Below are 23,092 nucleotides of genomic sequence, written 5' to 3' on the forward strand. Positions count from 1 at the left end.
CCAATCTTCCCAGGAGGTGGAGCTCCCCTCCGCACCCCAGGTGGTCCCCTCCTGCTGGCTGCCCCACCTGGGGGGCCAGGCCAGCTGCTTGCTCACTTCCCTCCTGGGCTCCACGCAGGAGTTAGTGGGATCACGCTCCCTCCACAGCTGCCCAGCCAGCTTTGCCAGACAAGCCTGGAATGCAGCTTCCCCTGCTGTGGGGAAAGACCAGCCTTCCTGGGCTCTCGGATGAGATTTTTCACTCTGCTCAAATATCTAGGATCCGCCACTTTCTCTCAGCAGTCAGATCTAACTTCTCCGGCCACTTAGAGTTGAAATGTAAAAAGCTGGGTTCTAGTTGCCCAATTCCTGAGGCTTCAGTGGGAGTCAGCTCTGAGAGGGGACCCCTGCTGGGCTGTCCCCCACTGACCACTCTCCTGCGTTCAACAAACTTGAGACTGTGCACAGATGGTATACTGAGAAGGCCGTTGGGAAGAGGTCAAAAGGCGGCCCACATATACGTGACATTCAAAGGACAAAAAAGACACCAATGGGGGCCAAGTGGAGGGAGAAAAATAGCAAGAGAAAAACAGCTGGACAGGGCAGAAAGTGTGCGAAAATGACCAAAAATAGCGATGAAAAGTGAAAAGTCACCACACTAACTAACCCCTTATTAAGTTTCACAAAATTGGGCCCATGGCATTAACTCCAACAAGCCATGTCAACCCAAAGGGGTCAGAGATGGCTCTAAGCGGGAGATGTGATTGTAAGTAATTAGGACTGTGTTCCCCGTGTGGCTTGAAGATGTCTGACTTTCTTAGGGGACAGGGACAGACAAGTTGAAAGTACTGGGCAATCCAATGGCCTTTTTGTGAATTGATAAAACGAGATCAACTTTTAAAGCCAAGTTCAGTTATACTTGTTGCAAATAAAAAGAGAAGGGCATGGAGGAGGACGATTAAATTCCCAACCAGTAAATATTTTGGAAGACCCCATATAGAGATAAGTCAAACAGAAAACAGAATGGAATCATTGCACAGTGTAATCGCCTTGATTAAAAGTCCTGTGGTAAATTGAATTAACTACCCCTTAAAATACAATTAGGTAAATTGATATCATTCTAAGGCTGTTTCAGAGCAATCAAATTAGACTCTTTCCAGAAAAGAATAATAAAATAGTTCAAACTCTCAATGTGAAAAGTCTAATGTAGAACTTATTACTCAATTCTACAATGTTCTTAAAGAGTGCTATAGTGATTATTTATGCACCTCCTGAATGTTCTGGAAAAGACAAATGTTCAGTGCTATCTTCCCTCTTCCCCTTTCACAAGAGTTGATCTTTCAGCTGTGTCTGCACCCAGCAGAACTACGGTGCTTTTAAAAATCTGCTCCTCTAAAACTCTGTTCAAAGCGTGTTGTTCCAAGAAGACAACTCCTCTCTACCTTGCAGGACATGTGCTGACCTGCCTGTGTGCTGTGGCCTTTGAATTACCTACAGTAATTTAAATTTAAATTTCAGAGTAGTATGAAATTTTAAATTAACATTAAAACCATCTCCCTGGCAAAAAAAAAAGGACAGTGGAATGAATGTGCAAAATTCTCCTACGAGACTGAATGAAGTAAGAAAGCGTGCCCTTTCGTGGTCTCATTCAGAACAAAACACTATTATCTCCTGCCTACCCCGTGTCCCTGTGGTTGCACTTTAAGATTTTAGTTATGCATAGCTCTGCTGGGTCTCTAACTCTAAAGAGGATTTTGTTAAACTGCTCTTTAATGGACCTGAGAATTACTATACTGCAGTTAGCCCAACCCCCGGCCACACTCAGATGAAATGGTCACTGGAAGGTAGGGCACAGAGAATGAGAAAGAGAGGAAAAGCTTCGAAGGGCCAGAAAAAACTTCCAAACTTTGCCCAAAGCCCTCCTCCTTGTCATTATCTTTGCTTCCTCCAAAACAGAAGTGCGGGTGGGGTATGTAAGCCATTGCATGCTTCCTGCTCTTCATTTTTGGTAACCATGACCCTAAGGTGTTTTTCAGGAATATCTTCTCAATCCTCACTACTCCAATGTGGTTTGTCCAGCACATCAATGTCACTACGGAGCTTGTGAAAAATGCAGACTCTCCAGCCGAACCCCAACCTGCCTGTCAGAATCTGCATCTTAACAACTTCCCCAGGTGATCCACACGCAGTAACATTTCAGACGCACTGCTCTAAATCAAAGGAAAATTACACTAATAGTTTTGTAAACCGGTGAAGGACTCTAAGATGTCATATTTGGGTAATGTAAAAATTTCACAGAAATTTTTTTAAACCTACAAATAGCCATTTGACAATTTCTGCCTGTTACCATTTGACCTCAAACCCTGACTGACATATTTTGGTGAGTCTGTGGGAAGGGGAGGGAGGTAAAATATACATATACTAACACAAAATGTATCAGCTTAAGTGTGTTTCAGTGCAGCGTAGTGGCATTAAGTACAATCACACTGTTGTACAACCATCACCACCATCTTCAGAAATTTTTCATCTTCCAAAACTGAAACTCTGTACCCATTAAACACTAACTTGCCATTCTCCCCTTCCTCCAGAAATACCAGTATCTTAACATCCTTTAATAACTTAGCAAACTGAGTCAAAATTAACCAATATTTTAAAAAGTAACCAAAGATGGGCTTGACCAGAACAAGGCCATGCTCTAAATCTTTGACCCTGATTCCCTCAAGAATCTGTCCCTGCCCAGTTAAAGCACAGGTGTTCCCGTCCCGGGCACCAGGACCAGTTATTGAACTTGTTATCCTGTACGTTCTACAGTGAACTTGTGAGGTAAGGAGGGGAGGACTATTCAAGTCAGTAGAAATAGAAACTACAGTGTTTTGGCCAGTGCTAGTTCTTGATGCAAGCTTGACCCCAATTTTTAAAATCTGGCCTCATTTTTCCTCTGTAAACCCTACAATTCCTACACGAATCACCAGGCTAATTATACTTGTTATATTTGGGAATGACAGAGTGGCCAACATAAAACCAAGCATTTGATGACCAACCGAAGATTAGAGGTCAAGGTTCAGTGTTGTTTTCAAGTACATGTTATTCCAGTTTAGTTCTTTCTAAACCCACAAGCCATATAAATACCGTTGAAAATGAGCAGACCTACTGACCTAACCAGCCCATTCCACTCCAACCTCACTGAGAGCTGCCCATCGACTGTGGCCAGCAAGGGCTTCACGTGGCACAGGTTGCTGACTGAGAGGCAAAGGCAGTCGCACTGAGGGACTGGGGGAGTCGTGTTAGGAGCCTCTGCCAACCAAGGCTTAGCTAGACAGAAATGGAAACCTAAGTGAAATAAGCCAGTCACACAAGGCCAAATCCTGTATAACTCCACCCATATGAAGTATCTAAATTAATTAAAATCATTGAAATGGAAAGAAGAACAGTAGAGGGCAGAGGGAATTAGTGTTTAGTGGGCACAGATTTTCAGCGCTGAAAGATGAAAAAGTTTTGGAGATTTGTTGCATGATAATGTGAACTATATGCTTAAAAACAGTTAATGTGGTAGTGTTAGTGTTGTATGTTTTTTACCCAAAAAAAAATCTTTTTTAAGCAAAGTTAAAAGAATTAGAGGAAAGGCTCTGGGATTAAAATATTATATAATTCAACAAGAAAGGAAAAGAATTCCATTAAAAATCTACTTTACAATGCTTTCAGGAGCACAGTTTTGTTAAACAAATTATGCTGTTATATACTGTGTTCCCTTCATGTTTATTTTCAGGGAAATAGGTCTTCATTCGTTTTACACTAATGAGTAGGAACAGGAGCAGTGTCATTCCCTATACAGAAGACGCTTCTTCAGCTGGTCAGCAAGGTAGATCACTAAGCTCAGCTTAACTGGGTGAGTCGGTCTTGTTGTAACAGCGATCAGGATGCCACCACCCTGAATTCCACTGGCTTGCCAGTATTTCCAAAATTCTGTGTGATGGACTATTTGTGTCCTCCACAAAATTCCTATGTTGAAATCCTAATCCCCTATACAACGGTACTAAAACATGGGGCCTCTGGGAGGTGATTAGGTCATGAAGACGAAGCCTTCACAAATGGGATTGGTGCTCTTCTAAAAGAGGCCTGGGAAAGCTCCCTTGCCCCTTCCATCACGTGAGGGAACGGTGAGAAGCTGGCTGTCCATGAACCAGGAAACGGGACCCTCACCAGTACCACCGTACTGCCAGCGCCTTGATCTTGGACTTCCCAGCCTCCGGAACTGTGAGAAATAAATGTTTGCTGTTTACAAGTCACGCAGTTTATGATAGTCCATCAGAGGACTAAGGCACCATGAAAGTTTAAGAATTTTAAGAGAAAGTGATAAGGTAATCAATTGGCAATTATCAATATATTTGAATGTTGTCTCAAATTACACTTCTGATTCTTGAAAAAGGTGCAAGAAGGTGGAAAAGATACCCAGGAAGGAAACCAAGCCAGTGTGTGCTCTTCTGTCCCTACTGGCTGGAGCCCTTGCTGTGGTCCATTTGGGAGAACTGTACAGTATCCATCACACACTGACAATGTGTACGTCCTACATTCCCACTGGGATTGTGATTTATCACTTAGAAACACAACTTAAGGTGTTTGGGGGAGGAGGGGGGCAAGCACGCGTGCCCTTGGGTGAGACCATCTACAAAGCAGAGCACAGATGGCAGGAAGCTGCAGGGACTTGCTCTCACCTGACCATAGTCTGTCTGGAAGACGACGACGCCCTCTGCACAGGAATTTACAGTACTTGGAAAATGCTGGCCATTTTCTCTCAGCCAGACCCGTGTTCCCTGTAAACAAAACAAACAAGATTTAACTATGAGTTTGAATTGCATTCTGTGGCAAAACACCACCCTCAAAATTATGACTCCTACATTCCTTTTTTTAAAAAAAAAACATTTTGAAAGGCAAATGTCTTTCTCAAACAAACAAAGAACAAATCTTCGGGAAGCATCATCCACAGCCTTTATTAACTATCCACAAGTGTGACACAGAGAGAGCCCCACCGGACAGAGAAAGCAAAGACAGGACTAAGAAGACAGTGGCCCCTGTGTTCCTACTGTGCAACTAGTTTACGTGGATCACTCATTTGAGATAGCAAAGCAGGTACCATTATCACTCCCATCTTATAGGTGGAGAAGCAAAGGCCCAGAGGTAAAGTAACTTGCCCAATATCACCAAGACTGGGCAAGAACTTGAACCCAGGCAGATGGGCTCCAGAAACCACAAGTCTAACCAGGTCTGTGCACTGCTTCACCCTCTTTGAGAACCATTTGGGACCTAGTGGTTCCCATTCTCCCAGGTCAAAGCCCCACACATTTGCCCACCTGGCGGACGTTAGACCAACTCCACTGACATCCTACTGTACCAAGATCCACATGGCAACTGGAATCTCCAAAAGAGAGACTGAAGTTTCTAATAAATATCAGAACTCTGTCTGCCAGTATGAGCTGTGCTAGGATTATACCACACACCTAATGAACTTCAAAATTTAGGATTATAACCCAAAAAATATAATAGCAATTTCCAGATTGCACTGTTTTAACCCTGGGCATTGATTTTGGCATTGATTCCATTTCCATTTTTCACTTCTTCGCTGAACAATGAGATATCATAATATTTGGCTTTTCGATGCTCAATTTCCTCTTTCTTTGGCTTCACAGCATGAAACCGTTTGTTTCCAAAGACAACTGATAAAGTTTGAAGAAATTATGGGTGTTCACTCGTCATTTGAATTATCAAGAATTACCTTTATGACACCTGATGTATACCCATAGGATGGGCTGCAACACCGAGCTTTAGTATCTCATTGAACTACTTCTATTCTGCACAACAATTTCATCAACTCCAACAGAAAGGACACTAACAGAGCACATCCTCATGAATCATTGTATTAATGTGGCTGTATAACAAAATTATCACTTGAAATGACATTTCGATCGAACTCTTTTTTCTAAAATTTTCAACTTCATTTCATTTATTCCTATTTTATTTCCATTTTGATTTGAAATAAGTGAAAGATTTGAAGTATATTGGTTATGGTATGTTTAATTTCTAGTTGAAAAGGCTACTACTCCATTCTTGACGCAGAGTGGCAGGTGAGAAATAACATACAAGTAAACTCATCACTTTTTGCTACTCTCAACTATGTGGATCAACAGCAAAAATAGTAGCTTCCAGTAAAGGAGCACCTGTGATGTATCACACTCGTGTGCTAAGAGCCTCAGTGACATTCTATTGAATACTAACCTTCAGTAAGACAGGAACCCCCCACCTCCATGAGAAAATTGAAGCTTGAGGCTTAGCCTTGCCCAAAGCCACACAGCCAGTGACCTGGGCAGGCCTCTCCAATTCCTAATCCCACACTCTTCCTACACATCATGCTGACTCTATTTGTCTCCTGGAAATAATTCATAAATAAATCAAATGCATTCATAAATCAGTCAACAATTAAAATCTAACAACACGGAGGTCACTTTAAATGGCCAGTTATCACACATCATGTATTTGCTCCCTCTCATCCCCTAGGAGGGAAAATTTAAGATGATATAAAAATCTGACTTAAAAGTTACTCCCTCAGTACCAGTGATGAACTGTTTCAAATCCACCAGCCAGGGCTTCCAGTGCTGGCTGTCTCCCCTGTTACTTGGGATCCCTAGTAGGTCAACCTTGAGTTGGATAAAAAACACTTGGGACCAGTCAGCTAGACCCTGGGGCCCCAGAAGGAGGTTCTACAAGCATTTCTAAGATCAAGGTGGCTGGAGACCCCAAGACTGAAATGGAACAGACCCCTTTCCCCCACTGACCAACGCTTATAATTTCCCTGCAGGTTCTACAGCTCTCCTAGCATTCCCCATGACAAAACCCTATACAAGGCCCTCTCCATGTGCACTCATTTCCCACATAGTATGGGGATTTTAACTTGTTAACCCCATCCATAGTTCTTCAACCATGTCCCCAAAGTGGAAAACAGCATCAAAGATGAATATGAAGTATTCTGTATGAATCCTGAAGCCTGCCTATTTAAAGAACACACATTAACACCAACAGGGGCCAAGTTCCTACTTCTACACAAGTCCAACACACTCCCTCTGACTCCCACTTTGGGAAGAGATGCTGGTGGCACATGGAAAGAATGACACTTACAACCGCCTGTCAGTCCTGATTTCTTTATTAGCAAACAGCTGCTTCCAAAAACAACATCAACTTCAGGCATCCGTTAAGACTGCTCTCTCAAATATAATTCCATACCCAAACCACATTATTTGTAATGTTCTAGAAAAAGACATCCAAGTGCCTGATGACTTTTTTCATCCTCTTTTGAATTCACATATCAGACTGCAACATTTGAAAGTTTTGAAATATGTACCTCCAAACATAACACATGCACACACACGCCCACTCAAATGAATATATTCAAAGCCATATAAGGTGAGAACTTTTACTCATAGGTTTAAGTCAGAAAAAAAAATCCCCAGTGCACCTCCACCCCAGAATCCTGAGCCTAAAGCTTTGTTTGCTGCCAGCATCACCGGCATCATTTTCATCAAAAAGGATTTTGATAGGAACACTCTTAGACTGCTGGTGGGACTGCAAATTAGTACAACCTCTACGGAAAGTAATATGGACATAGCTCAAAGACCGAAAAATAAAACTACCATTTGATCCAGTAATTCCACTACTAGGCATCCACCCAAAGGAAAAAAAGTCATTCTATAATAAAGACATCTGCACTCGAATGTTTATAGTAGCACAATTCACAATCGCAGAGATGTGGAAACATCCCAAGTGCCCATCAATACATGAGTGGATTAATAAAATGTGGTGTATGTGTACCATGGAGTTCTACTCAGCCATAAAAAACAATGGTGAACTAGCAGCTCTTGTATTATCCTGGATGGAGCTAGAGCTCATTCTACTAAGTAAAGTATCACAAGAATGAAAAACAAGCACCACATGTACTCACCATCAAATTGGTACTAATTGATCAACACTTAGGTGCACACATGGAAGTAATTTTCATCGGGTGACAGGCAGGTGGGAGGAGGGTGGAGGGGATGGGTAAATTAATTCACAACTAATGAATGCAGAGTGTGCCGTCTGGGGGATGGGCATGCTTGTAGTTTTTGCTTGGGCAGTGCAAAGGCAATATATGTAACCAAAATGTTTGTACTGCCATAATGTTCTGAAATTTAAAAATAAAAAATAAATTAAATAAAAAGAAACAAACAAAAAAAGGATTTCAAGTACCTGTTTCCCAATTTATTAAAACTGTTTAATAAGAATGAAATTAGGATTATGCAACATTACCAAATGAATATAAATTGTCACCAGGATTAATATGAACCTCCCAACTTCCAGAGGCCACCCAGAGCATATTTTCACTCCAGAATGCAGTTTCTTTGACTGGCTTAGCGTCTAGTTGTGGCTCTCTTTGCCTTCTCGTTTGAAAGTACTACAAAGCCCTTTGTTGACACAGTGCTACATGATCAAACACACAGTTCAGCTTCTGTAGTCCAAAGGTCTTTTCCAACAGGTGTGAAGAGCTGCTGATAAGCAAGTTTTACAAAATCCAGCCCAGATTTCAAATCTAGAGGCCACTGGCCAGTTTTCTTAGATCTATAATAAACAGCTGTCTTCCACAGGTAAGGAGGGAAATACATTCAAAACACTCCCTTTGTTCTTTGAAAAAGTATAAACTGGCAATTTTCATAGAATCAGAATTGCAAAGTAAAACCGCTGACATGGATATTTTTACATAGATTGTCCTTGGCGGTTTCTCTGAGCCCCCAAACTTTCTACTCCCATTCTACTAGAATAGAACACATGTGCCCAGGTCCAACGGAGGCCACCCACAAGCATCTGAACACAAATCACAGGCAGACATTTACCAGACCATCCAAGTTTGAGAGGGAAAGAAAAATTTACCCACCATATGCAAACCATTATATTCTGTCATTGTTAAATAAGGCTGATAATTTAATACACAATATAGGCAACCTAGCATATGGAGAAAGCTCACGATTTGATTAAAAATTGCCTTTATAAGCAGGTGGAACAAGTTTGATCAAAACATACACATTATATTAAAACTTGGACAAGTTTTCATCTTATTCTCTGAGATGGATACGTGGGTGTTAAATTTCACAGCTAAAAATTTTTTTGCACATAATCACCAGTAACGTTTTTGCAATACAAAGCACTTGCACATAAATTCCCATCTCCTTTGATCTTTAGAGCAATCCTATAAGACAGAGAGGAAAGTAATGCCATCCCTTTCTTCATAAATGAGGTTCATAGAGGTTCCATTTTCTATTGCCAACAAATGATTTCCTGACTATAATAAAAAAGGCTGACCCTACCAAATGTTGGTGAGGATGTAGAGAAACCGGTGGGAATGTAAAATGGTACGTCCGCTTTGGAAAACAATTTGGCAGTTTCTTAAGAAGTTAAACATAATCTTACCATATGTCCCAACAACTCAACTCCTAGATATTTACCTGCTCAAAAGAAATTTTTTTCTAAAGTCTTGTATGCAAATATTCGTAACAGCATTATTCATAATAGCCAAATACTGGAAACAATTCAAATGTCTATCAACTGGTATAGAGATAAGCACAATGTGGTAAATCCATACAGTGGAACTCTTCAGTAATGAAAAAATGAATCACTGATACCTTCACCAACAAGGATGAGCCACAAAGACATCATGGTAAGTGAAAGACATCAGACACAAAAGACGACATATCGTAGGGTTCCTTTCATACGAAGTTTCTAGAAAAGGCAAAGCCACAGACACAGAAAGTAGATGAATGGTGGGGCATAGCTAGGTGCGAGAGGGACACTGAATGGGGAAGAAGGCACTTTCGGAGTCCCACGGTGATGGCCCCACAACTGTAAAAGGTACTAAAAATCATTCAACTGGGCACCTATAATGGGTAAATTTTACTATATGGAATTACACCTCAATAATTTCAAATCACTTAACAAATTTAAAAACATTTTTCAAACATTCATTTTCCAGCCTGCATACTTCTCAATTGTACACAAACATTCTTAACCATTCCACAGTAGGAAAATCCAATTATGTTTCTGTAATTGATTGATCGATCAAGGTGTCAAGAAACATACCCTACTAAGGCCTCCAAAACACATAATGATTCAATGTAAGGGCCAAATGCTGTGTTAAAACTCGGAAGATCCATGTTAAATTCATCAAGTTCCTGCTCTTCATTAACAAGACTGGGGGTCTAGGAGACCACACAGGAGACCTGCCCAAGCTAATCCAAGGATGAGGTTGTAGTAGATCGTATCATGGTGCTCAATGATCCCCTTGCCTGGAAGAAAATCATAAAACTCCAGGCCAGGCGGTGCCACCCCAGCCTGACCCATTAGTCACCTACTGTTGGTGGCTCCTTCCCACCCAGAGGCAAAGGGAAGTCCCTGCACAAAGCCTAAAATACTGACCTTCTGGCCCTTTCCACACAAAAAGGTTGCTGGCCCTGCTTTACTGTAAAGAGGACAGTATCATTATCACAGATTTCAACCTATTATTGCCCTTTTAAAAACTATTATATTTCTCCTTCGATTTTAAAGTTGATTTTCTGTCCTGAACTCTGACTGAAAAAATTAAGTTCAAAAATAAGGTAGAAAAACAACTCTAAAAAGACATAATGAAGGACTTTAAATACCGTGCCGCAGGGCATGTTCTAATTACAGATTCACGAGAAAGAGAACATTCTTTAGCCAAACACACAACCCAGTCTCAGCCCCAGAACAGGGCACCGTGTCACCTCCCACGACAGCTCGCCTGGCCTCCCGTAAGTACTGCAGTTTGGCATGCTGCAGCCACCCACAGGACAAGATCACGATTTGCTCCTGAAATGTGACCTGCTTTTTTTCTCTTTTTAAAGACACAGCGGTAAAATAATTTCGCAACGAATAAGGTAAATTACTACGGCTGTCTAAATCTGCAGTAAACTCACCAGCCAAAAGAAAGTTTTCCTCTTTTTGCCTGCAGTTCCTTAGTGAGGAAGTCACCCGGTTGAGAAAATCTGCTGTAGAAGCCTAGGGAGTGTGGGTCTTTGTTCTTGATGAATTCCAGAAACTAGATGTGGATAATATAGCACCAAGGATTTAAACAGTACTTTTTCTCCTACTTTATAGTCTTTTTTTTTCCTGTTGGCAATAGAAGAGCCTTTCCAACCTCACAGATGCTATTTTTTTCTAATTCTTGTTAATCAAGCCCACTTGAAGGTACGCCTGGCTTTTATAACACCAGGTTCTAATACAGATCTCTCCACCTCGGTGCTATTGACATTTTGGACTAGATAATTCTTTAGGTTTGGGGGGTGAGGGTAGGGATCATCCTAGCTGAGAACCTCTATTCTAGAGTAACACAAAGTTCTAGAGCCATGTCAAACTGCAGGAGTTTTCAAAACCATTCATTGGCAGTGACCTAATTAACTGCAAGCAGACTCCATTAATCTAAATTCTATGAACTTCAACGACCTCAAGAAGTAGAATCAACCCATTTAAGTACACCTGAGGCAGACCTAGTTTCTGGAATCATTAAAGCTGGGTGTGCACGGAAGAGAGGGAGTGGCCCCTGTAGCATAATCCAAGCCCTCTGACAAACATAAGCGAAAAGCTCACAGAAGCCAATGGCTTGCCCATGGTGCTAGAGGAACGCTCTTCTTTTTCTCCTCTCTATCCACTGTGTTCTTTTTTTCTTTTGATGGAGAACTGACTTTTAAGGTTTTCATGCAGCTGATTGGAACGGTACAGAACCTATCCGCTGCGCTCTTTAACCTCGGGCGCTCTTTCAATCCCCAAATGCTTGCAAGCTCCGACGCAAAACTTGTCAGAAAGCCTGGCCACAGAGAGACCGGAATGCAGAGAGGAGCAAAGAGAAGGATAAGTTGCTGGGGACAGAACCAAGATATTTAGAAACGAGAGGGGAAGGTGGAATGTTCAGACTTCTCCCCTGCACAGACAGACACTCTCAACAGGGGACCTGGAAATCAAGTGAAGAGGTGACAGCAGCCACTCCCTCCAAAGCATCCCTGGACACCCAGGCATCCCGCACAGCAGTGGGTGGCCTTTGTATGCCCTTGCCATACAGTACGCAAACAAAGTGGGGTCTCACAACAGCTCATGAGCCCCCCTGACTCATCTCCTTGTCTCCTGACTACAGGGCTTTACACCTGGGGCTAGCAGGCGTTTCTGAACAACTGCAGCAAGTTCCTACAGAGACAGCTTGCACTCAGCCATGGTCATGCAGGCTGTGAATGGAACACGGGTGCCTTCAGCAGGTGTTTGTGTTCTATCTAGGCAACCCCAAGAACAACGACCCTGTGCCCATCAGAGCTGACGCCACCATTAAATTTCAGTAGAAGTCACGTTGCTGCCATCCTGCTTCAGAACTCGGACATGATTTTCCCTCAAAGACTGTGCCACAAGTGTTGGGTAATTACCGAGAGATGGTGACAGATTTTAAATACCATTCTGTGAGGCAGGTTCTTATTACACATTCATGAACAAGAGAACATTTGTGAGTTCTCTGGCCTACAGAAGTCTTTAATGGTATTGCTGAAATACTACACAGTATTATAAGAAATGTATTTCAGCTATTTGCAGCTACAATGTATTTGTAGCTTTCAGCTACATCATCACCATCATTTCTTAAGTTGCCTATACGTTTGAGGATCATTTATAACACTATTGCCACAGAAGATGTGCTGTGTTCCAAACTAACTCACAAACACGGCTGAAAAACATGGTACGTTTGTAAATTGAGGCCCGCCTGCATTCACTACTAAAGTTCACAGACAATTTTGTCCCGTGTCTTTGGTGCACTCAATGAGAAGGACCACATGGTACCCCCATTCTCTCCCATTATCCTGCCCCTAATGTCACACTCTGTCACCACTAGGAAGACCAGCTTCTACCCAGAGGATAACATGAAAAGTTTATGAATAGTAGGAAGTGGAAAGGGAGGGAAAATAGGAATACAAATGGTAAAAGGTGTCACCAACAATAAACTAACCTTTTGCCAATGTTCCACAGAGAAAGATACAAAGATCCACTGGCATCCACACTGCCAATCAAAAACTGTGCTAAGTGTCAAGATGCCTCAATTATGAATGCATGATTCTGTAAAGAGTTTATTCTCATGGTTATGGGATTCCAACTTGCCAACTGATTGATTCAGCCCTGATTTCTATATTCTAATTTTCCCCACCTTCCTTGCAATTACTTAAAGCACCTTTTCAGTTATTCTTTCAAACTGTAGTAACTAGAAATAATCCCAGATATAATTTAGCACTGAAAGAAATGAGACCTCTCCAGGTTGCCAAGACCATCTCAAACATTGTAGAAATGTGACCATACAAGGAACAAAAATCAAATTAGTTCATCTATTAGTGAACCATCATATAGCCAACACATATGTTTAAAAGAAAACAGAAAATGGAACTAAAGAATCAGCCAACATACCTAAAATTCATTTGTCCATCTGTAAATTGCTCTACCCAGCCACCCACCCACCCATCCATCCCTCCATCCACCTACCTACCCATCCATCCATCCACCCATCCACCTACCCATCCATCCATCCATCCCTCCATCTACCTACTCATCCATCCGTCCACCTACCCATCCTTCCATCCATCCACTCACTCACCCATCCACCTCCCCACCCCCCCACCATCTACCCACCCATCCATCCATCCATCCATCCACCCACCCATCTTTCCATCCATCCACCCACCCATCCATCCATCCATCCACCTATCCATCCATCCATCCATCCATCCACCTATCCATCCTTCCATCCATCCACTCACTCACCCATCCACCCACCCACCCCCCCACCATCTACCCACCCATCCATCCATCCACCAATCCATCCATCCATCCATCCACCTACCCATCCTTCCATCCATCCACTCACTCACCCATCCACCCCCCCACCATCTACCCACCCATCCATCCATCCATCCACCCACCCATCTTTCCATCCTTCCACCCACCCATCCATCCATCCATCCATCCATCCATCCATCTACCTACCCACCCATCCTTCTGCCCAACCTTCCAAAGAATATTTTTTAACACCCGCCCCCATCATGTACAAGGCATAAAAAAAGATTTGACAACATATAAAATAGTTCTAGCTCTTAACAGCACAAAAGTAAACTAAGCCTATTCTCCTTCCTTCCCTATCTGGTCTCTGTTCCACAGGGAATAATTATGTAACGTAAGAAGCAGTACAAGGCAAAAGAGAGAAGCAGGTAAATGGTCAATAGCATACAGATTTTATAAAATCCATAAAACCGTCCCAATGTTAATAACTCTCAAAAACTAGTTGGAAACCCTCTTTAAGGGACACAAAACAAAACAGCTGGTTTTAGAACTGCATTCCACTCTTCCTTGTAGTGGAAGCAGTAGGAGGTACAAAACAGAAAGGGCAATAAAAAGCCCCTCACAAGATGTTTGCAGTCTGCGTGAAATGTAATGCCAGAGATCCTCCACCTCTTATTGCCTACAGTTTATTGTCCTTTCTTACTCTCAACAAGAATAACGTTTTTGGGGAAAAAAAACCTGCAAATAAAAAAACTGATAAGATTATCTTTAATGAAATCCTGGTTGTGTTCTGGCTACCATCTGTTTTTAGAAAAAATACACAAACTTACTCAGAACAGGAGTTTGTTGTTACTCCATAAAAATGAATGACCCAAGAACACAGTAGGAAACAAATGTACTTAAAACAGCTATTTCTCATTTATATCCCATCCATATTAATTCCTTTGCAGAATTCTATTAAATTTCAAAAAGTTAGTTTTTTTTTTTTTTATAAAATCACACTCATTGAATTAAAAGGTGTGTGAAAGATAATCTAGTCCAATCAAAACGACAGATAATGTGTTGGCAAGAATGTGGAAGAAACTAGAACCCTCTTATATTGCTGGTAAGAATGTAGAATGGTGCAGCTGCTGTGGAAAACAGTTTGGCAATTTCTCAAAAAGTTAAATATAGAGTTACCATATGACCCAGGAATTCCACTGCTAGGTATATACCCAAGAGAAATGAAAACATGTCCGCACAAAAACTTGTACACAAATGTTCACAGCAGCATTATTCACTATAGCCTGAAAGTGGAAACAACCCTAATGCCCATCAACTGATGAAGTTTTCTGTAAATGCAGTCCATCCATGCAATGGGCCATTATTCAACAATAAAAAGGAAGGAAGACCCGATCTATGCTACAACACAGATGAGTCTTGAACACATGCTAAGTTGGAGAAGCCAGTCACAAAGGGCCACAAATTGTATGATTCCATTTCCAGGAAACGTTCAGACAACAATCCACACAGAGAGGTGGCAGACTGGTGGCTGCCAGGGGCTGGGAGAGGGGAGAACGGGGAGTGGCTGCTAACAGGTATGGAGTTTCTTTTTTGGGTTATGAAAATGTGATGACATTAGATAGTGGTGCTGGCTGTACAACTCTGTGAAGATACTACACAGACCACTGATTTGCACACTTTAAAAGAGTGAATTTCATGATGTGTGAATTATATCACAAACTTTAAAAAGAGAGAGGGAGAGAGATAGAGACAAACAACTATGCAGAAAAATAGACGCCTGCCTGACCTCATCCCCTCCCTGGATTCAGCCGTCCAAGCGCCATCTTCATCCCTGACATTCTGCATTATATTAGTATACGCCCACAGGCCGGGCGCGGTGGCTCACGCCTGTAATCCCAGCACTCCGGGAGGCCGAGGTGGGTGGATCCCTAAAGGTCAGGAGTTTGAGACCAGCCTGAGCAAGAGCGAGACCCTGTCTCTACTAAAAATAGAAAGAAATTATCTGGCCAACTAAAAATATATATAGAAAAAAAAAAAAATTAGCCGGGTATGGTGGCGCATGCCTGTAGTCCCAGCTACTCGGGAGGCTGAGGCAGTAGGATCGCTTAAGCCCAGGAGTTTGAGGTTGCTGTGAGCTAGGCTGACGCCACGGCACTCACTCTAGCCTGGGCAACAAAGTGAGACTCTGTCTCAAAAAAAAATATATATATATATATATATACATCCACAAAGTCCTCTGTTCATTTCACACAAGTTATTGTTAAGCATCCATCATTTACAAAGGACTATCAGCTATTTTTTTTGTCACACACAAATATTACGACTTTCAGAAAACATCTGGAAAGCAATTCACACTCATCAAGAGACCCATTTGGAAGGCCCACAACTTGTTTTTAATATGCTTTCCCTAGAACATCAAAACAAGTTATTTCCCTAGAACATCAAAACAAGTGCTTTGACTGTATGTTATACTAGTATGTAGATCATGTTTATGTCATTTTTATCATGGGAGGCAGAAGTGGATTTATTTTACTTGCTGTTGAATCCTCAGCACCCACAACAGGGCCAGACACGTGAGATAAGGACTACGTATTTCATTCATTCGTTCTCAGTCCCAACTTTTATCTCGGTCTCTGCTGAATGTCTAGTGAATGCTCGGGAGCATCTATAGGAACCGTCCTGCTCACAGACAGGCAGGAAGATTTCAGTATGAGGCCGTGGAGATGGCACTGGGTGTTCCTCCAGAAGAGAGGTATCAAATTCCAGATCTGCTACCTATAGCTCAGCACAATTATTAATTACATAAGACCTCTCTGTACAAAAAAGGAGGTGACACCTAGTTTGTCTGACAAACAAGCACATGAGGACCACATGAGATGGCGTATCAAAGTGATTCAAAGTCGTAGGGCTCTTCAACCCAAGGAGGTGATATCTATATTTGGGGTCTTTGCCACTGGGAGCTTCCTGGGTCACACCCAGATGGCTTTCAGCCATGGCATTGCTCTAATTTAACTTTCCTTCAAATGCCTTGCTACAGAAAGAAAGAATGCACGGGCCTCGTTTACACATGTGCACCAACCTTTCCTCCAAACCACCAAAAACTACAACCTCAGCTGCTTTCCAGACACAAAGCATTCAAAAATACTGTGCACATAAGAGCAAGCCACCCCCAACAGGAAGGTGATGGGGAGGCTGAAGAGGAGGGGAAACATTTAAATGACATAAATGCATGTTTGTTCCTCTTAAAATCTACCTACATAAAATTATTTCACTCCTGCACCAACATTCATTTTCATTTCTCTCCATATTCCATCTCCTCTTGGTTCTACAGAGATTTGGGAACAGACTGACACTGCTTTCAATAAAAGGCAGCACTTCCGACAGCCCCGTGACTATCCCTGGATGTCACACTGTCATTAACGTGTGCTGACATCGGAGACTCTTCTCCAAGGACACGGCCTCTCCAGGGTGTGTGGGCACCAGGCAGTGAGGAGCAAGAGGACACCCGGAGCGTGACAGTGGGGTGACAGTGAGGTGCAGGGGGTCTGTGGGGGTGTTGCTGCTGTGAAGCAAACATTTCATTTCTGAACAGTTTTAGATTTTACAGAGAGGTTGCAAAGATAACACAGTCGTCTCCCCTGTGCATCCCTCCCCCAGGTTCGCCTGTTGTCAACATCTGACGTTGCTTTAGCACATGCATCATGCTAAGGAGCCAATGCACAGGCACGTTGCTATGAACTCAATGCCACGCTCATTCAGACGTCTCCAGTTTCTCCCTAATGTCCTTTTTCTGCCCCAGGCCTCCTTCCAGGACATTGGATCTAATCATCATGTTCCTTAGGTCTTCTCCGGTCTGTGACAGTTTCTCAAACTTGCCTTGTTTGATGGCCTTGACAGTTTTGAGGAGTATCAGTCAGGTATTTTGTAGAATGTTGCTCTGTCAGCCGTTGGGGACTGTCAGGAGTTTTTCTCACGGCTAGACTTGCAGTGCGGTGGTTTTCAGTGACGGCCCAAGCCAGGGGGTCCCACTGCCTGGCTTTACTATGTCTTAGCCGTGTGGCCTTGGACAAATTAACATCCTTGAGCCTCAGTTTCCTCTTCAACAGAAGGGGAAACATAAATACAGTCTACCTCCTAGGAACTGTGCAGGTTAAATAGGCCAACTCTGAGAAGGATGGTGAGAGGACAACCAGAAATTCTCCACGGAGAGCAGCGGTGGCCACTGATTCCCAGATGAGCAACACGGACGCTGTGCCAGGGACACTGGTGCAAAGACTGGTAGAAAAATCTCACTTCCAGAGTCCTGCAGTCCGATGGGGACGGAGTTTAAACAGATCATTTAAACATGATGCCTGTAATTTGGGGATCTGTACAGAGTACCGGAGCCTGGGCGTGTTGGCGAGGAAGGAAGGAGCGGACTCCCGAGGGCAGGGTGCCGAGGGGTGACCGGGCAGAGGAAGGAAGCCTCGTGCGGAAAGGTCCGATTTTCTACAAATCAGCCCAGTGCCGGCGTAGGCTGAGACACACTGGAAACTGGCTTACGCAGCTCTACTTAATCACCATCCATAAACTAGTAACAGCTCCGCACAACTAAACAATGAAGGCATTCACCTTTGTCCCCTCCAAGAAAAAAATCTCAGCCTCCAACCCGCCAAGCTCTAAACCACTAAAGGACTGAAATCGCCTCCACCCCACCAATAAAACGTGGGCAGAATTACTTCATTTTACAATCCAATATACCTTTTTCAAATTATGTTTAAAAACACACACACAGAGTAGCCGAGTCATTTTGAAGGATCAATTTTTAATGGTTTCTCAGCTCAAAAGACCCTCAGTCACTCAAAATTTGGAAATTGTCAAGATCCCCTCCAGTAGAATGGATGACGGCTGGGGGGGGGTGGGAAGCAGGGGCCAGGGCTGCCGTTAAGACCCCACTGGGGTGAACAGAGACTAGCGGAGCCCCAGGGTGGCAGTCTGAGACCTGTCCAACAAGTCCCTGAGGCCTGCAGCTAAGGAAGGAGAGCTCCTCCCGGCTCCCTCCCTGGAGCTCCCCCTCGGCCTCTCCCCCACCCTGGGGACAGGCCCCCTCCAGACCAGAGTGGCCGTGGCCCTAGAAGAATCAGGCCTCTGCTTCCCCTTTCTTGATCCCATGAAGCCTCTCACCACCTGAGGACGCGTGGGAAGAACCACCAGCACACTCAAGCCAGCTAGGGAGCCCCTTCCCCACCAAAATGCTGGGGAACCCAAAGGAATTTCCCAGGGGTGGATTCTAGCACCCCCAGCCCTAGCTAGAAGAGAGCGCATGCCGCAGTAACCTATAAGCCCTCCCAGGGAGAGCCCTTAAGAGGGGATCCTCCCGTACAACAGGGTGGGGCAGAGAGGGGCCCGGAGCTACACACCAGCTGGCAAGAGCTCCACGGGGCAGTCAGGACTAGCTCCTAAGCCCAGGGACTGCAGTCCCAGCTCCTGGCCCCTGCGCCTCAACACTCCAGGGGAGACGTTCTCTCCTTCACAGGCCTCGTGGAAGGAAAGATGCTACAGAGTAAGGTCATGATTCAGATGCCAAAATCACCAATGGCCAGGCACACTTCCAATAAACTCTCACGGGCCAGGAATGGTCTAGAAGGGAGGCTTCACAGCAGAATCAACAGTACCAGGGACCAAGCCCAGGGACCACTCCAGATGGGGATTAGTGGACTGACAGGGGCTGGGTCTCCCAGCAGCTCCCCCATTGCTCTGGGGCCCAGTCAGGGTAGAAAAGCATTCCTGCACCTAGCCGTCCGGTGGTACCCAAATAAACAAGGAAGGAGGGGAGGGGAGGAAAAAAGGAAGAGAAGAAAAGGAAGGTATGAAGGAAGGAAGGAAGGAAGGACAGGAAGGAAAGAAGGAAATCACATACATCAGCAGTCCCCAACCTTTTTGGCACCAGGGACCCGTTTCATGGAAGACAATTTTTCTATGGGCAGGGGGCAGGGCGGTGGGGGGGGGTGGTTAGTGAGCTCTGCGGCCGGGTCCCTAACATGCCATGGATGGTACCAGGGGTTGGGGACCACAGACATAGATTTTCTGTCTGCGAAAGAGAATGCACTATTTCTGAGTAATCTACTACAAAATGTTGGTATACATCTCGGTGGTTATGATTTACTCCGATAATTAGTGCTCACTGAAATCCAAGTATTTGTTTTGAAATTGTTTAGTTGAAAGGCCAGTCATTTTAAAACATGTCATTTAAAAATTATTTTAGACATTCCTACAAGAATACACTTATAACAAAATGTGTGCTAAATATCCTCTGAAATTTGCCCTTTGTAAGGAAAAAAGTGTCCTTTATAAGCATGATTTAGGGACTTGGCCAGATCACTACAAATATTCCAATAAAACACCATAACATCTTACTCCAAGACATACGCAAATGTGCCCTACTAGTGTTTGAAGCAAGCACCCCTGGAAGAGTCCACTGTAGATCTGTGTGTAAGCCCACACCTCGGCTTCTCAAAGGGCCATAAATCTTCCTTGCAGACTTCCACAGAATGCGGATGTGCTGCTCTTTCTTGCTAAAACCAGCAAACTGGAAAGCCTCTTAAGTCACAATCCAAACTTCTTTGTTCTCGGTACAAATGCCACAGAGGTTTGTCAACAGACCCTGGACATCTAGAGAAACCACTATCCATCTCCTCGGCCTCAATCTATAGGCAAGACTGACCACTCTCCCTGGGGACATTCTGTCCTGTGCTACCGGATCTAGCATGATCTTAGAAGGGCAGAGCCTAAAGGGTTGAAATCCCTCATTTGAGTAACCCCCAAAAGAGGTTTAAAATTAAGTGTATCACAGAAAAATGAGCAACAACAAATACCACGTAGGTGGCTAACAGAACTCAGAACCATCCTCAGCAACTACCCACTCTTCCTGCTTTGGAGCATTTCAAGGGTGTGATTAAAACTCCACAGACCCTTATAATCTCAAGAACTCCTTGAACTCTTTTTGTCCTAAGAAAGAGCTGACCTATAGGCATAGGAGTGCGTGCCCTCCTGCTGTCATCGATCCCAGCCTGGGAGATAAACTGAATTCTACAAAGCGCTGCTGGCAGGCAGGGAGGCTCCCAGCAGCTGGGCCGAGTCAGGAAGGCAGTTGCACAGCAGTTCTCCTTGGGGGAACAGCAGCTCCACTGATTACAAGCAGCTCCCAGGGCCCCAGAGATAAAACTTTCTGGAGCTCCCTGCTCAACGCTTATCGCTTATCGGTTCCCTAGGAACCCTCCTTGTCTGCAGAGTAAATGCATCTTTAGATCGGCGCTGTCTGGCAGAAATAATGCAAGCCATGTATGTCATTTTAAATTTTCTAGTAGCCACATTTTTTGGAAAAAAAACTACAAAGAAACAGGTAAGATTACTTTTAATATGATGTTATTTAACCCAGTAGAGCCAAAATATTATCACTTCAATGTGTCATCAATATAAAAAAATGTATCAGTGAGGTATTTGACATTCTTCCCCCCCCCCTCAACTCATTCTCAAAATCTGGTGGGTATTTCCACACCCTGCACATCTCCATTCAGACTTCAAGCGCTCAAAAGCCCCATGTGTCGTGTGGCTAAAGTATCGTACAGCTCAATTCTGGACTCTAGAATCTAGAGGTGAGCTAAAGTGGAAGTGTATGAGCAAAGATATCAGCCACAAATGCAATATTTTTATTATGTTTGCTTTTCCTTACTTTAGGGAACATTTGTACCAAATTCCCCAGTGACAACCAGTAAAGGTATATATGAATTACTCATCCTCTTTCCTGCCTCACCCCAGTCTACTTTAGTTCAACATTCACCTGAGGAGAGAAGCAGAAAAACCTTTTCCCTACCTCGGAAATGATACAAGAATGTGATAAATCAGAATTGCTCCAAGAATGTAAATTCTACATGTCCACTGTATAAGATGATTTAAACAGCTCTGGGAAACTCAGTACATAAATTGCCCCATGACATTTTTTACCAAAGGGAGGCAGGAAAACATACATGTGTACTGCAGCACAAAACTCACGGCCATTTAAGCCCAATGTTTTCTAAAATTCTTGAACTCTTAATTGCACATGTCAGCTCATTATCTGAGTTACTGGTGGTTCAAGGTTAAGGCAAATAAAACTAGACAATTAATTACATACCAAGCAGCAGAAAGTACGGGCTTTCACCTCAAAACTGCCCTTTCTACCTCCTAACCATGCTCGGATATTTTTAATGCGATAACAGAAAGAGGCAAGAGTCTTGCAGACTTAGTAACAGCGGTCTAAGGCAAATGTGTTTTTAATTGGCGTTTCCACAGGCTAGAAGTTAGACACCGCAGTGTGCCTGAACAGAAAAAACCCGCTCTGGAGCCCAGAATGTGGCTGATGGGAACCCTAACGGCAGAAAAACTAGTAAATTCCCCACAACACCCGCAGGGAGGTGAGCAGCTTCGAGAGAAGCAAATTAGCTTTTCAAAGACGGGGGCTGCTTCATCCGGTGACAATTGGCTGGAGTAGCCGGGCCAGCCAGGCCAGCCAGGCCATCTGTTCTCACCGACTTCCCAGGTCGAACCCCCACCCCAGGCCCCACACCCACCCCAGCCCGCTTCAGTCTCTGCCACCAAGCCTATACCCCTCCCTTGCTTAAAGCCTTGTTTATTCTAACAAAATCCCTCCAGAGCAGCCCACAGACTGTGCACGACCCAGTCCCTGCCCACCCCTCCAGCCTGGTCACAGCCGCCCTCCCGGGGAACTTTTCTCAGGTCTCACCCCAGCCTGCCCCGAGCCGCTGCCCGTGGCTTTGCCAACAACACCGATGCATCCTCACCTCTGGGAGGCCCTCAGTGCCTGCTGGGCTTCCCACCACAGTAGAGTTGGCTCTGCACCTTTGTCCCCCGATGGAGAAATCGGTGTGTAAATAAATAACTCCTTTGATGCCAGCCCTCCCTGCTAAACCACCTCTGCTAGTTCGTTCCTGGATCCCAGCACACTGAGTAGTGCCTGGGGAAGGAAGGAGGGAAGAAGGGAGGGAGGGAGAATTTATAACGAAGACCCAAGAACCTGGTAGACTTTAGCATAAACTCCACCCACTTCAGCACTTTGCCAGAAGAGGGTATCAGTCTTTTACCAGCCCTGCCCTATTAACAATGACCTTGACCTTCCGTATCCAACTCACTTTCCCAAACTTACCTCTACAGCATTTAAATAGGTAAGAAGACTCCTATTACAGCT

At 43.8% G+C, this 23,092-nt stretch overlaps 1 protein-coding gene across 1 annotated transcript in view; it reads right to left on the reverse strand.

The window, feature by feature from the left end:
• Positions 1–23,092, reverse strand: part of MYO10 (myosin X) — a 205,276-nt gene that overhangs the window by 154,171 nt on the left and 28,013 nt on the right. Inside the window, exon 2 of the mRNA XM_045566523.1 lies at positions 4,692–4,790. Coding sequence (XP_045422479.1) covers positions 4,692–4,790 — 99 coding nt within the window. The remainder of the gene's footprint in view (positions 1–4,691; positions 4,791–23,092) is intronic.

The sequence above is a fragment of the Lemur catta genome, chromosome 12, assembly GCF_020740605.2.
Source record: "Lemur catta isolate mLemCat1 chromosome 12, mLemCat1.pri, whole genome shotgun sequence".
NCBI classification, from domain to species: domain Eukaryota; kingdom Metazoa; phylum Chordata; class Mammalia; order Primates; family Lemuridae; genus Lemur; species Lemur catta.